The 13,312-nt window shown below is 44.5% G+C and overlaps 1 protein-coding gene across 2 annotated transcripts in view; it reads left to right on the top strand.

The window, feature by feature from the left end:
* Positions 1–399: 399 nt before the first annotated feature.
* CEP20 (centrosomal protein 20) overlaps positions 400–13,312 on the top strand; it is a 26,406-nt gene continuing 13,493 nt past the window's right edge. Inside the window, exons 1-3 of one of the 2 annotated variants that reach the window (XM_017871714.1) lie at positions 400–491; positions 5,471–5,668; positions 9,795–9,879. In XM_017871714.1, coding sequence (XP_017727203.1) covers positions 464–491; positions 5,471–5,668; positions 9,795–9,879 — 311 coding nt within the window. In that variant the 5' untranslated portion in view covers positions 400–463. The remainder of the gene's footprint in view (positions 492–5,470; positions 5,669–9,794; positions 9,880–13,312) is intronic. The other variant, XM_017871715.1, reaches the window with a different exon arrangement.

Here is a 13,312-nt window from a genome sequence, read left to right on the forward strand (position 1 = left end):
ATCCCAGATTTACAGAATCAGAAACTCTATGGGGAGGACTAGGAAGCAATCTGTTTAAACAAGTCTTGGAGGTGATGAGGATTCATGCTCAAGTTTGAGAACGGCAGGGTTAATAGGTAGTAACTATTAGCAGTTGGTACTTGAGGCTGCAGAGACAATGAAAAACTCAGCTAGCTAAAGTTAAGCACTAACGTGTCAGCAGCACCCACAGGGCTCTCAACTGCCTCAGTCCCCGCCCTCACTCCCGTCTTACTCAACAGGCCCCTCCGAGAGCCCTCGCTGATTGGTGGAGTTTCTGGTCGACATTCACCACCCAACCAACCGCAGAGCGCGTAAACTGAGAGGGGCGGAAGTAGGCGGGGCGAGAACTGTGTGCCTATTGGCTACAGACCACGCCGCAGAGTGAGTGGGGCGGAGCTGCGCGTGCGCGGGGCCGAGGCGCGCCCCTGGCGGCCGTTGAAAAATGGCGACTGTGGCGGAGTTGAAGGCTGGTGAGTGCGAGCGGGAAGGCCTTCGCATGGGAAGCGTCGGGCCATCATCTTGTGGAAAGGATGGGACGTGAGGAGAGCGCGCGGACCACAAGTGTTGGCTTTTGCAGGGGTCATTCTTCGGTGTGAGGGCCTGCGGGGAACGTCTGGCTGCTGTCCCGGCCTGTGCGCGGGGAGCTCTTATGGGGAAGACGTTGCCCACTGGCGAGTTTTAAGCCAGTTTGGAGCTGAAGGAGGAGTTGCATAATCTTCAGGCATCTAAGAGGCCTATAGGCCTGCATCTTGGGCCCCTGGCGCATCTTATTGGACCCTGCCGGGGGCTGGAGGGCTTGCTTGGACCGGGCTTGGCACTCAGGGCTGATGACTACAATTCCCACAACCCCTATTGGGTTAGGCACTGCCCTAAACAATTTGCTTGGTTGTCTCGTTGGATCCTTACAACAACCTGTTAAGTAGCCCTTCCCGCCCTTTTTTTTTTTTTTTTTTTTTTTTTTTAAAAAAAAAGATTGGGTCTCTCTGTCGCCCAGGCTGGAATGCAGTAGCGCGATCACAGCTCACTGCAGCCTGCAACTCCGGGACTCCAGTGATCCTCCCACCTCAGCTTCCAGAGCAGGTGGGAATACAGGCGCTCTTCACCACGCCCGGCTAATTTTTCTATTTTTTGTAGATACGGGATCTTGCTGTATTGCCCAGGCTGATGTCGAATTCCTGGTCTCAAGCTATCCTCCCACCTTGGCCCCCTCAAAGTGCTGGGATTACAGGCGTGAGTGCCTGGCCCGTTTTTCATCGGAAGAAACCAGAGGCAAAAAGTTTGCTGGCCAGGCCATTCTCCTGTCTTTTGAGGAAAAGATACTCTAAGCTAGTTACGTGCGAGTCATTAATGACGTTTGTACACTGTTTGAAGCAAATGTCCAGACAAGTAATAGTAATAATAGTTATCATTGAGCCTCATGTGTCAGGCACTACTCAGCCTGTGTGTTACCTGATTGTAACAACCCTATACCCATTTCATAGATTGGGAAACTGAGGTACTGAGAAGTGAAATAGCCCAAAGTGATTTCACTAGAAAGAGACACAGGGTGGGAACCTAGTTGTGATGCACCTGACTGCCAGGTCTTAATCACTGAGCAATATTGCTGTCCAATAAATAAAACCAGTTCCAGTTTGCAGGGAACCCAGGGTTTAAACTAGTAATTCTTAGAGATTTTACAGAGGAGACGTGTATAAAAGTGTGTATTTGGGGCACAGGGCTGGTGAACAGTCATAAAACAGCAGGCATGCGTCTGTCCACAAGAACAGACTTCACACGAATCTACAGATTGTGTTCCCAGGGAAATACACATCACATGTAATATTGCATACATTTTCAGAGGATTTAAAGGTACACTTGGAATGAGCCAAGCACAGTGGCTCACGCCTGTAATCCTAACACTTTGGGAGAATTGCTTGAGCCCAGGAGTTTAAGACCAGTTTGGCCAACATAGTGAGACCCCATCTTTATAAAAAAAAAAAAAAAAAAAGCTGGGCATAGTGGCCTGTGCCTGTAGTCCCAGCTACCCCACAGGCTGAAGCAGGAAGATCGCTTGAGCCCAGGATATAGAGGTGACAATGAGCTACAGTGGTGCCACTGCACTCCAGCCTGGGCAACAAAATGAGACCTTTTCTCAAAAAAAAATACAAATTAAAAAAAAAAAAGGCCGGGCGCGGTGGCTCAAGCCTGTAATCCCAGCACTTTGGGAGGCCGAGGCGGGCGGATCACGAGGTAAGGAGATCGAGACCATCCTGGCTAACACGGTGAAACCCCGTCTCTACTAAAAAAATACAAAAAACTAGCCGGGCGAGGTGGCTGGCGCCTGTAGTCCCAGCTACTCGGGAGGCTGAGGCAGGAGAATGGCGTAAACCCGGGAGCCGGAGTTTGCAGTGACCTGAGATCTGGCCACTGCACTCCAGCCTGGGTAAAAGAACGAGACTCCTTCTCTCAAAAAAAAAAAAAAAGAAAAGGTACTCTTGAAATTTAAGCAAGGCTAAAACCTTTCCGAAGAAGTTTTGATGGCCCAGTGTTCTAAGCATAATAGAGGGAAAGGTAAAATGGTATGGACCTCCAAAAGGAACCCGGTGAAAACTTGTTTGCCAGCCAGTTACCTTATATTTTATGGGCTTTTACCTTTTTTAAGCACGATCACATTTTTCCTCCTTATTTGGTTCTATCTCTGAGAGGTAAAGCTCATTATTTTAGAGAAGGCAACTGAGGCATGGGTTGGTAATCCACCACTGACGTGCTGATGAGACATGCTAGCTTTCCTGTTTCCACTGTCACTAATTCTCGTTTCTCTGCCCAGTTTGAGGCTGTCCTGTGTGTAATACAGAGTAATTGGGACAGGATCCTTGCCAGTGACAAAATCTCTCCATCTAATTTCCAAAGATGGAATTAGAGAATAGGGGTTCAGTTATGATTCTAAGAGTACAATAAGGCTGTACCTTCCTTTTATGGGCTTGTGACAAAGTCTGATCGGGTGATAACTGTACTTATCCTATTTGCAAGAAGGTTGAAAGGATGCTTTAAAAATGAGAGGAAAGAAAGGTCAAAAGTCAGTAGAGTGTATCTCTTTAGTCATATGATCCAGGGTTATTGTTGATGTTATTTATTGAAGCTTAGAAAGATCTTATGTCCATACTGACTTGGATAAGCTCCTGGGCTCTCTTTATGGATTTTTGTTACTGTGGTGTACTTATTTGGTGCCTTTGGCAAGGTGCAGAACAGTGTTAAACTACATTGATTTCCCAGTAGTATACGGCAATGTATTATAATCCTCCTAGGTGACTCCTCCTGAGCTCTTGCTATGTTCTTGGCTCTGTGGATGAGATGTGTTCATTCTCTGAAGTTGTCATTTAGCTGGTAGGAACTCTTTGAAAATATAAAGTTCCAGATCAGTACAAAGGGTGGTGCCAATTCAGTCCTAAGATCCCCATTATCTATGCAAAATATGTATAGCCAAATCCCATGATCATAACTGCTTTGTCATGGTGACTCTGGCTAATCAGTAAGTTAGGTTTACATTTTGCATACACATCCCTGACTCCTTAAGATGGCATTGATATAGTCACGTGCTAGATTTCTAACTAGGCTTAACATTTCAGAATCCTGCTGTTCTAAGGAATTAACTCATAGTTGTCTTTAAAACAACAAAGAGGCCAGCAGGCGTGGTGGCTCACACCTGTAATCCCAGTACTTTGGGAGACTGAGGCGGGTGGATTACGAGGTGAGGAGATGGAGACCAGCCTGGCCAACATAGTGAAACCCTGTCTCTACTAAAAATACAAAAATTAGCCGGGCATGGTGGGGTGTGCCTGTAATCCCAGCTATGCAGGAGGCTGAGGCAGGAGAATCACTTGAACCCAGGAGCTTGGAGATTGCAGTGAGCCGAGATCGTGCCACTGCTCTCCAACCTGGCGACAGAGTGAGATTGTCTCAAAACAACAACGAAAAACCCAAAACAGCTTTTCACTCCCTAAAGGGTTCTGGATTATCAAAGGTTTGTGTTTTTTTTTTTTTTTTTTGGTTGGTTGGTTGGTTGGTCGGTTGGTTGTTTTAGACAAAGTCTCTCTCTTTGCCCAGGCTGGAGTGCAGTGGCACCATCTCGGCTCACTGCAACTTCCGCCTCCCAGGTTCAAGCGATTCTCCTGCCTCAGCCTCCCAAGTTGCTGGGACTACAGGCGCGTGCTACCACACCTGGCTAATTTTTTGTATTTTTAGTAGAGATGGGGTTTCACCTTGTTAGCCAGGATGGTCTTGATCTCCTGATGTCGTGATCCGCCCGCCTCGGCCTCCCAAAGTGCTGGGTTACAGGCATGAGCCACCATGCCCTGCCATCAAAGGTTTTTACACAGTAACCCAACAGACTTCTTTTATGGAATATAGTTGTGTTCTTTAATCATCTTTCTAGACCGGAGGTTGTTATGACAAGCAGAACCTGTGTGCAGTGGCAGACACTCTTGAAAATATATGAGAGACTGGGGCTTAAGTTCAGGTCCAAGGAAGCAACTATATCTCCCACCTTTTCCCCTCACTAAAGAATTATGTATTGGCCGGACACCATGGCTCACGCCTGTAATCCCAGCACTTTGGGAGGCCGAGGTGGGTGGATCACGAGATCAGGAGATTGAGACCATCCTGGCCAACACGGTGAAACCCCGTCTCTACTAAAAATACAAAAAAGAATTAGTTGGACATGGTGGCACGTGCCTGTAGTCCCAACTACTCGGGAGGCTGAGGCAGGAGAATTGCTTGAACCTGGGAGTCAGAGGTTGCAGTGAGCTGAGATCACCACCACTGCACTCTAGCCTGGGCGAAAGAGATAGACTCTGTCTCCAAAAAAAAAAAGAAAAAAAGAATATGTATTAGACTGGCCGGGCGCGGTGGCTCACGCCTGTAATCCCAGCACTTTGGGAGACCGAGGTGGGCAGGTCATGAGGTCAGGAGATCGAGACCATCCTGGCTGACATGGCAAAACCCCATCTCTACTAAAAAAAAAAAAATTCAAAAAATGAGCCGGGCGTGGTGGCAGGTGCCTGTAGTCCCAGCTACTCGGGAGGCTAAGGCAGAAGAATGGTGTGAACCCAGGAGGCAGAGCTTGCAGTGAGCAGAGATGCGCCACTACACTCCAGCCTGGGCAATAGAGCGAGACTCCTTCTCAAAAAAAAAGAATATGTATTAGACTACAGCCCCTGACAATGCTGTTGAGGTAGGAATAAACTTGAATTTGCTCAAATATGTTAAGACTAAATCAATGCAACATGAGAACTGTATTTTTTAGTATAAACATGGCTGGTGGTAGTTAGTGTAATTGTTTAATAATTTGTCACAATGTTTAGATTGAGAGCTGCTTTTGTACCATTTACCTTTTCAACATTTCTTTTCAAAATATGCCTAAGAATGATAAATTTACTCTGTAACTGAAACCTTAATATTTTATATCAAACAGTTTTAAAGGACACCTTGGAAAAAAAGGGGGTATTAGGGCATTTAAAAGCAAGGATCCGAGCTGAAGTTTTCAATGCCCTAGATGATGACCGTGAACCCCGACCATCATTGTCTCATGAAAACCTTCTAATTAATGAATTAATTCGGGAGTATTTAGAATTCAACAAATATAAGTATACAGCATCTGTCCTCATAGCAGGTAAGTGGTTATTGTTTATCATATAAAATCTGTTTCTCCCCTTTCCCCAATTCTCAGGAAGTGTTTATCCTAGAAATCTAATTCTTTTACCAAACAGTGCCATCTGGGTGACTGGGACACAAAAGTCACATGGGCTCTTTCTATAGCTTACACAGATTCTCACAAGGGAAAAATACGTAACTTAATAATCACTTAAACTAGGCATATACTTGGAAAAATCATCTCTAATTCCTGGTACTAAGAATAAGCAATTGTTGACATTTTGTCCTGTTTGCCACCAGTTTTTTCCTGTGTATTTAAGCTTTGAAGATATACGCTGATTAAATATATTATTTATTAAAAGATAGGCTGGGTGGGTGGCTCACACCTGTAATCTCAGTGCTTCGGGAGGCTGAGGCAAGAAGATTACTTGAGCCCAGGAGTTCGAGACCAGCCTGGGCAACACAGGGAGACCCCATCTCTGCAAAAGAATGTTTAAAATTAGCCATGCATGGTGGCACGTGTCTGTAGTCCTAGCTGAGGCTGAGCGGGTCCCGGGCAGTGGGGGGATCATGTGAGCCCATATGCTCTGGGCTGCAGTGAGCCATGATCGCATCACTGTACTCCAGTCTGGGCAACAGAGAGAGACCCTATCTCTTTTTTCTTTTTCCAGAGACAGAATCTCGCTCTGTTGCACAGGCTGGACTGCAGTGGTGTGATCATGGCTTATTGTAACTTTGACCTCCCGGGCTCAAGCAGTCTTCCTGCACCAGTTTCCTGAGTAGCTGGGACCACAGGTGCATCCCTCCACACCCAGCTAAATATTTTATTTATAGAGATGAGCTCTCACTATGCTGCCCAGCCTGGTATTGAACTCCTGGGCTCAGGTGATCCGCCTATCTCAGACGCCCAAAATGCTGGGATTACAGGCATGAGCCACTGCACCCAGCCCCTGTATTTTTTTTTTTTTTTTGAGATGGAGTCTCACTCTATTGCGATCTCAGCTCTCTGCAACCTCCGCCTCCCGGGTTCAAGCGGTTTTCCTGCCTCAGCCTCCAAAGTAGCTGGAACTACAGTTGTGTGCTACCACGCCCGGCAAATTTTTGTATTTTTTAGTAGAGATGAGGTTTCACCATATTGGACAGGCTGGTCCAACTCCTGTCTCTTAAAAAAAAAAAAACTCTCCCTCTCTATATATAGGTATGTAGATATCTGTGTGTGTGTGTGTGTGTGTGTGTGTGTGTGTGTGTGTGTATGTGTCTGTGTGTATATATCTATATATATATATAAAATGGAGATAAAACTTTGAAGTGTTACTACTATGTAGTAGTTAGGTATATTTACAAATGGATGTATCTAAAAGCATGATATTTATAAAGAACTAGGCATTATATTAGGTTATTCTTGGATTGCTATAAAGAAACACCTGAGACTGGGTAATTTATGAAGAAAAGAGGGTTTTTTTTGTTTTTTTCTTTTTAGACAGAGTCTTGCTCTGTCACCAAGGCTGGAGTGCAGTGGCGCGATCTTGGCTCACTGCAACCTCTGCCTCCTGGGTTCAAGTGATTCTCCTGCCTCAGCCTCCCAGGTAGCTTGGACTACAGGCACGTGCCACCATACCCAGCTAATTTTTTGTATTTTTAGTAGAGATGGGGTTTCACCTTGTTAGCCAGGATGGTCTCAATCTCCTGACCTCGTGATCCGCCCGCCTCGGCCTCCCAAAGTGTTGGGATTACAAGCGTGAGCCACTGCGCCCAGTTGAAGAAAAGAGGTTTACTTGGCTCACGGTTCTGCAGACTGTACAAGCATGGCACTAGCATCTGCTCAGCTTCTGGGAGGCCTCAGGGAGCTTTTACTTACTGCAGCAAGCATGTTACATGGTGAAAGCAGGGGCCAAGGGTGGGGCATGTTAGTGCCACACACTTTTAAATGACCAGATCTCATGAGAACCCACTCACTATGGTAAGGACAGCACCAAGTTATGGGGGATCCACACCCACGACCCAAACAACTCCCGCCAGGTCCCACTTCCAACACTGGGAAGTGCATTTCAGCATGAGATTTTGGCAGGGACAAACATCCAGACTCTATCAGCGGGGAAACTCCACACTCATCCTAGTGATAGGAGGCAGAGAATGATATTGGGGGTTGGCGGTGGTCAGTTGAAGATAAATTTCCTTTATCTGTTGAATTTTATTTCTTAAGAAACAAATTTTGTCTTCAAGTGTAACAGTTACTGAGCGGTGAGAATATTTTTAGTATCTTCCGCTGACTTTTTAAATGTCTTCTCTCAAAAAAATGAGGAGCGACTGGATATAAATAAGTCAGAATCCTGGTTACTCCTGGACTTGGTGGGGTGGGGGATGAAGTTGGGGCATGGTCCAAGGCACCCTAATGTGCATCATCGGATTCCCTTGCTTCAGGTTCTGTCTCTGCTTTGACTACTTCATGCCTCAGAGATGTGCCTCAGCAAAGAAACGAGGCCAGGAGGTAGATTTTGCAAGACAGAGTGAATTCTTTGTGAAGTTAGAATTTTTCATTACAGATCCTTTATTTAATATTAAACATACATCTTAACTACATAAAGACTCATGATTTTTATTGGTTTAAGGATCTTTGATATCAGCATCTCTACTTTCGTTAGTTTGTTATAGATGGCTGTATGATACCAGTTATACCCAGAAAAGAAGAAATTATGAAAATATCTGTTAAGACTTGGGCTTCACTAGAATGAAATTATAGTGACAGTAGTCAGGTTTTCATATTAAATGTTTTGGCTTTTTGTAAAAAACTGGGATATAATTTACATACAATAAAATTTACCTTTTCATCTGTACAGTTCTGTAGCTTTATTCAAATGCCTGCAGTTGTGTAATTACTACCAGATCACAATCAAGATATCACCAGCCTTTTTGGCATCAGGGACCGGTTTCGTGGAAGACAATTTTTCCATGGCCCTGGGAGGATGGTTCCGGATGATTCAAGCATACTGCATTTATTACACATTTTATTTCTATGATTACATTATAATATATAATGAAATAATTATATAACTCACCATAATGTAGAATCATTGGGAGCCCTGAGCCTATTTTCCTGCAACTAAATGATCCCATCTGGGGGTGATGGGAGGCAGTGAGAGATCATCAGGCATTAGATTCTCATGAGGAGTGTGCAACCCAGATCCCTCGCATGCACAGTTCACAGCAGGGTTCACACTCCTGGGAGAATCTAATGCTGCCAACAGGAGGCAGAGCTCAGGCAGTGATGCAAGGGATGGGCAGCAGCTGTAAACACAGACCAAGCTTCGCTCACTTGCTTGCCCACTGCTCACCTCCTGCTGTGTGACCCGGTTTCTAATCTGTGGCCCAGGAGTTGGGGACCCCAGCTATAGATGGAACCATTCAGGATGTAGCCTTTTGAGTCTGCCTCTTTTCACTTAGTATAATACTTTCAAGATTCAGCCATGTTTGTTTTCCTTTGAACACTGTTCTATTGTGTGGCTGTGCTAGTTTACTCATCTATTACCAGTTGATGGGCATTGAGTTGTTTCTAGTTTTAGCAATTAGGAATCAAGCTACTATAAACATCTACATACAGGTTTTTGTGAGAACCTAAGTTTTCATTAGTCTTGAGTAGAAAGCTGAGAGTGGGATTGCTGGGTTGTGTCGTTAAGTGCACGCTCACCTTTATAAGAAAACTGCTCAACTGTTTTCCAAAGTGGCTGTACCATTGTGCTTTCCCACCAGCGAAATGTGCAAGTTCCAGTTGCCCCACTGGGGTTAATTTTAATTTTAATTTTAATTTATAATTATTGTCACCAAATGGATATTCTTTTAAAACTAAGTTATTGGTAAACAGACTTCTAAAATTTAGTATTATAATTTGGATATAGAAACGGTATTTTCCCAACCAAACACTGGGGAATTTAAAAAGTGAATTTATGTTAAACTGTATTAAGACATGCATTTAACAAAAGAGATATTTTGAAAGTCATAAAATCACAGGCAATTTCATTTGTCTTGGTATGTGTTGTCATCCTTCCAAAATCTGAAAAGTGTATGTCTGATAAATATGATTCTTCTCAAAATCTTACTTGCTTTTTAGTTTAATAGGCTCAGTGTTCTCATGAATTTCTTTCTTCCAGAATCTGGTCAACCTGTCGTTCCATTGGACAGACAGTTTCTCATCCATGAACTAAATGCATTTGAAGAATCAAAGGATAATACAATGTAAGAATTTTTTTTAAAAGAAGTTTCCAAATATTGTATTTGAGTCATAATTGCACCATGGTGGTTTTACTTCATTTTAATTCAAGTATTTGTTCAGATCTAGTGTGTGTCAAGCATTGTACTAAATCCAGGGTGTGCAGGAGTGAACAAGTCAGATGAGGTCTGTGTTTGCTGAAGCTAAATTACCATGGCCTCAGAGTGACTAAGCATCTTCTTTCTGGGGTTAGCTCCTTTTGACTTCTTGATCCTTTGTCCTTCTAAGGCTTTGTTCTTTTTTTTTTTTTAATTTATAATTTCAACTTTTATTTGTATTTTCAAATTATTTTTGTAGAGACAAGGCCTCACATTTTTGCCCAGGCTGGTCTTGAACTCCTGACCTCAAGTGATCTTCCTGCCTTAGCTTCCCAAAGTGCTAGGGTTGCAGGCGTAAGCCCCCCATGCCTGGGACCTCTGAGACTTTGCCATGTCAGTTTTCTTCATATTTAACTCTTCCTTCACTTCAACTAGGAAGGTACTCAGATCTCTCCTCTCCTGAAAAAACAAACAAACAAAAAAAAAACCAAAAAAACAACCTGTGAACTTCCAACCCTCAGCTTCTGCTTGAATTCCTTTTTCTACCAAGATTACTGAATCAGCCCACTGCTTTCATTACTATTACTCTCTCCTTTGCCCTCCATGCACCTCCTCTCACTAGCTATGCTCTTGAAAAGGAGGATGACCACTTTCTAGTTTTCTTAGGTTTTTTCTATTTCAGTGTTTCTTAAACTTTTCTGGAGGGTTCCTGTATGGCCAAAAAAAAAAAAAGTACATAGGAAACCTGAGAACATAGCTTAAAGCGGCCTTTTTTTTTAAATCTAGAACTTCCTTTGAAGCCTTATGTTTTCTTTCTCTTTTTTTTTTTTTTTTTGAGACGGCGTTCGCTCTGTCCACCAGGTGGAGTGCAGTGGCGCGTATCTCTTGGCTCACTGCAAGCTCCGCCTCCCGGGTTCCCGCCATTCTCCTGCACTCAGCCTCCCGAGTAGCTGGGACCACGGGCGCCCGCCACGGCGCCCGGCTTTTTTTGTATTTTTAGTAGAGACGGGGTTTCACCGTGGTCTCGATCTCCTGACCTTGTGATCCGCCCGCCTCGGCCTCCCAACGTGCTGAAGCCTTATGTTTTCTTATCCTAGAAGTTCTTAAGGCCAGGTGAGGTATCTCATGCCTGTGATGCCAGCACTTTGGAAGGCTGAAGTAGGTGGATCACTTGAGCTCAGGAGTTCAAGACCAGCCTGGGCAACATGGGGAAACCCCATGTCTAGCCAGACGCGGTGGCTCATGCCTGTAATCCCAGCAGTTCAGAGGCCGAGGCAGGCGGATTACCTGAGGTCAGGAGTTCGAGACCAGCCTGGCCAGCATGGTGAAACCCCATCTCTACTAAAAATACAAAAAGATTAGCCAGGCATGGTGGCGTGTGCCTATAGTCCCAGCTACTAGGGAGGCTCAGGCATGAGAATCGCTTTAACCTGGGCGGTGAGCCAGGATCGTACCACTGTATTCTAGCCTAGGTGACAGAACCAGACCCTGCCTCAAAAAAAAAAAAAAAAAAGTTCTTAAAAGTTGTTTGCTTTACCATACAAATGTTTTAAATGACATTCCAGTTAAATTTAACTCTCCCACAAATCCTTGTGTAAAATTAATGTTCCAGGATCATATACTACCTTTGTCATCGTGTGCATGGTGAAGTCCCAGTTGCTTAGCATAGCATTTTAGGCCTCTATCTTTCTACCCCGTCTTGTTGTATCTGCTCACACCTGATTTCTGATTGTGCCCTGAAGACACTTTGCAACTTTATGCTGCTTTGCCTTGTAAGCCATTCCCTTATCCCAGAAGCCCTAGATCACCTTTTTCCCTCTTAACTTCTACTGGAGGCTGGAGTGCAGTGGCCCCATCTCAGCTCACTGCAATCTCCTCCCAGGATTCTCCTGCCTCAACCTCCTGAGTAGCTGGAATTACAGGTGTATACCACCATGCCCAGCTAATTTTTTTTTCATATTTTTTAGTAGAGATGGGGTTCCACCATGTTGGCCAGGCTGGTCTCGAACTCCTGCCTCAAGTGACCTGCCCACCTCCACCTCCCAAAGTGCTGTGGGTTTTATTTTGTTTGTTTGTTCAAGGCAGGGTTTCACTCTGATGCCCAGGTCTCTGGGCAGTGCAGTGGCTTGATCATGGCTCACTGCAGCCTTGAACTCCTGGGCTCAAGCGATCCTCCCACCTCATCCTCCCATGTAGCTGGAATTACAGGCATGCGCCAGCATGCACCATCATGCCTGGCTAATTTTTATATTTTTTGTAGAGATGGTGTTTTACCATGTTAGCCAGGCTGGTCTTCAATTCCTCAGCTCAAGGTATATACACCTGCCTTGGTCTTCCAAAGTGTTGGGATTACAGGCATGAGCCACTGCACCTGGTGAGAAGTGTTTTGAAAAGTATAAAAATTGTGTAATTGAGAACGGTGGGAAAAATAATTGGGGGAATCTAAGCGTGACTTAGGATGAGCAGTGAGGTATTACATCGTTTAATACAAGACAGTGTTTTACATTTAGCAGTTAATGAAAATAAGCAATGATTTTACTCCTACTGGCTTCTTGGTAGCTTTTGAGATACCTACTTCAGATGAAAGTATTAAGAAGTTTGTGCTTGCTTTGGCAGCACATGTACTAAAATTGGAGCAGTATGGAGATTAGCATGGCCCCGGCAAAGGGATGACATGCAAATTCGTGAAACGTTTCATATGTTTTAAAAAAAGAAGGCTGGGCCCGGTGGCTCACGCCTGTAATCCCAGCACTTTGGGAGGCCGAAGCAGGCAGATCACAAGGTCAGGAGATTGAGACCATCCTGACTAACAGGGTGAAACCCGTCTCTACTAAATATACAAAAAATTAGCCAGGCAAGGTGGTGGGTGCCTGTAGTTCCAGCTACTCACGAGGCTGAGGCAAGAGAATGGTATCAACCCAGGAGGCGGAGCTTGCAGTGAGCTAAGATCGTGCCACTGCACTCCAGGCTGGGTGACAGAGCGAGACTCTGTCTCAAAAAAAAAAAAAAGTTGCTGAAACAGCTTTAGTTTTTAAAAGTTAGGTAACTTCTTTAAGCCCTTGTTTCTCACGCTTCAGTGATTGGCATTCACAAAGTTTGCCATAGTCACATATTACTCATTTACTTACAGATCTACAGTGCTGCATCTAAAACCATTGAGGCCAGATATATGTTTGAAAAGCCAAACGTTTTCAGGTTTTAAAATGACATGCCTGTAGTCCTAGCTACTTAGGAGGGTGAGGCAAGAAGATTGCTTAAATCCTGGAGATCGAGGCTGCAGTGAGCCATGATCTGGCTGCTGCACTCCAGTGTGGGCCACACAGCAAGAGTTCAATTCTTTTTTTTTTTTTTTTTTTTTTTT

Source organism: Rhinopithecus bieti, unplaced genomic scaffold (assembly GCF_001698545.2).
Source record: "Rhinopithecus bieti isolate Rb0 unplaced genomic scaffold, ASM169854v2 scaffold_6876, whole genome shotgun sequence".
In the NCBI taxonomy this organism is placed as follows: Eukaryota; Metazoa; Chordata; class Mammalia; order Primates; family Cercopithecidae; genus Rhinopithecus; species Rhinopithecus bieti.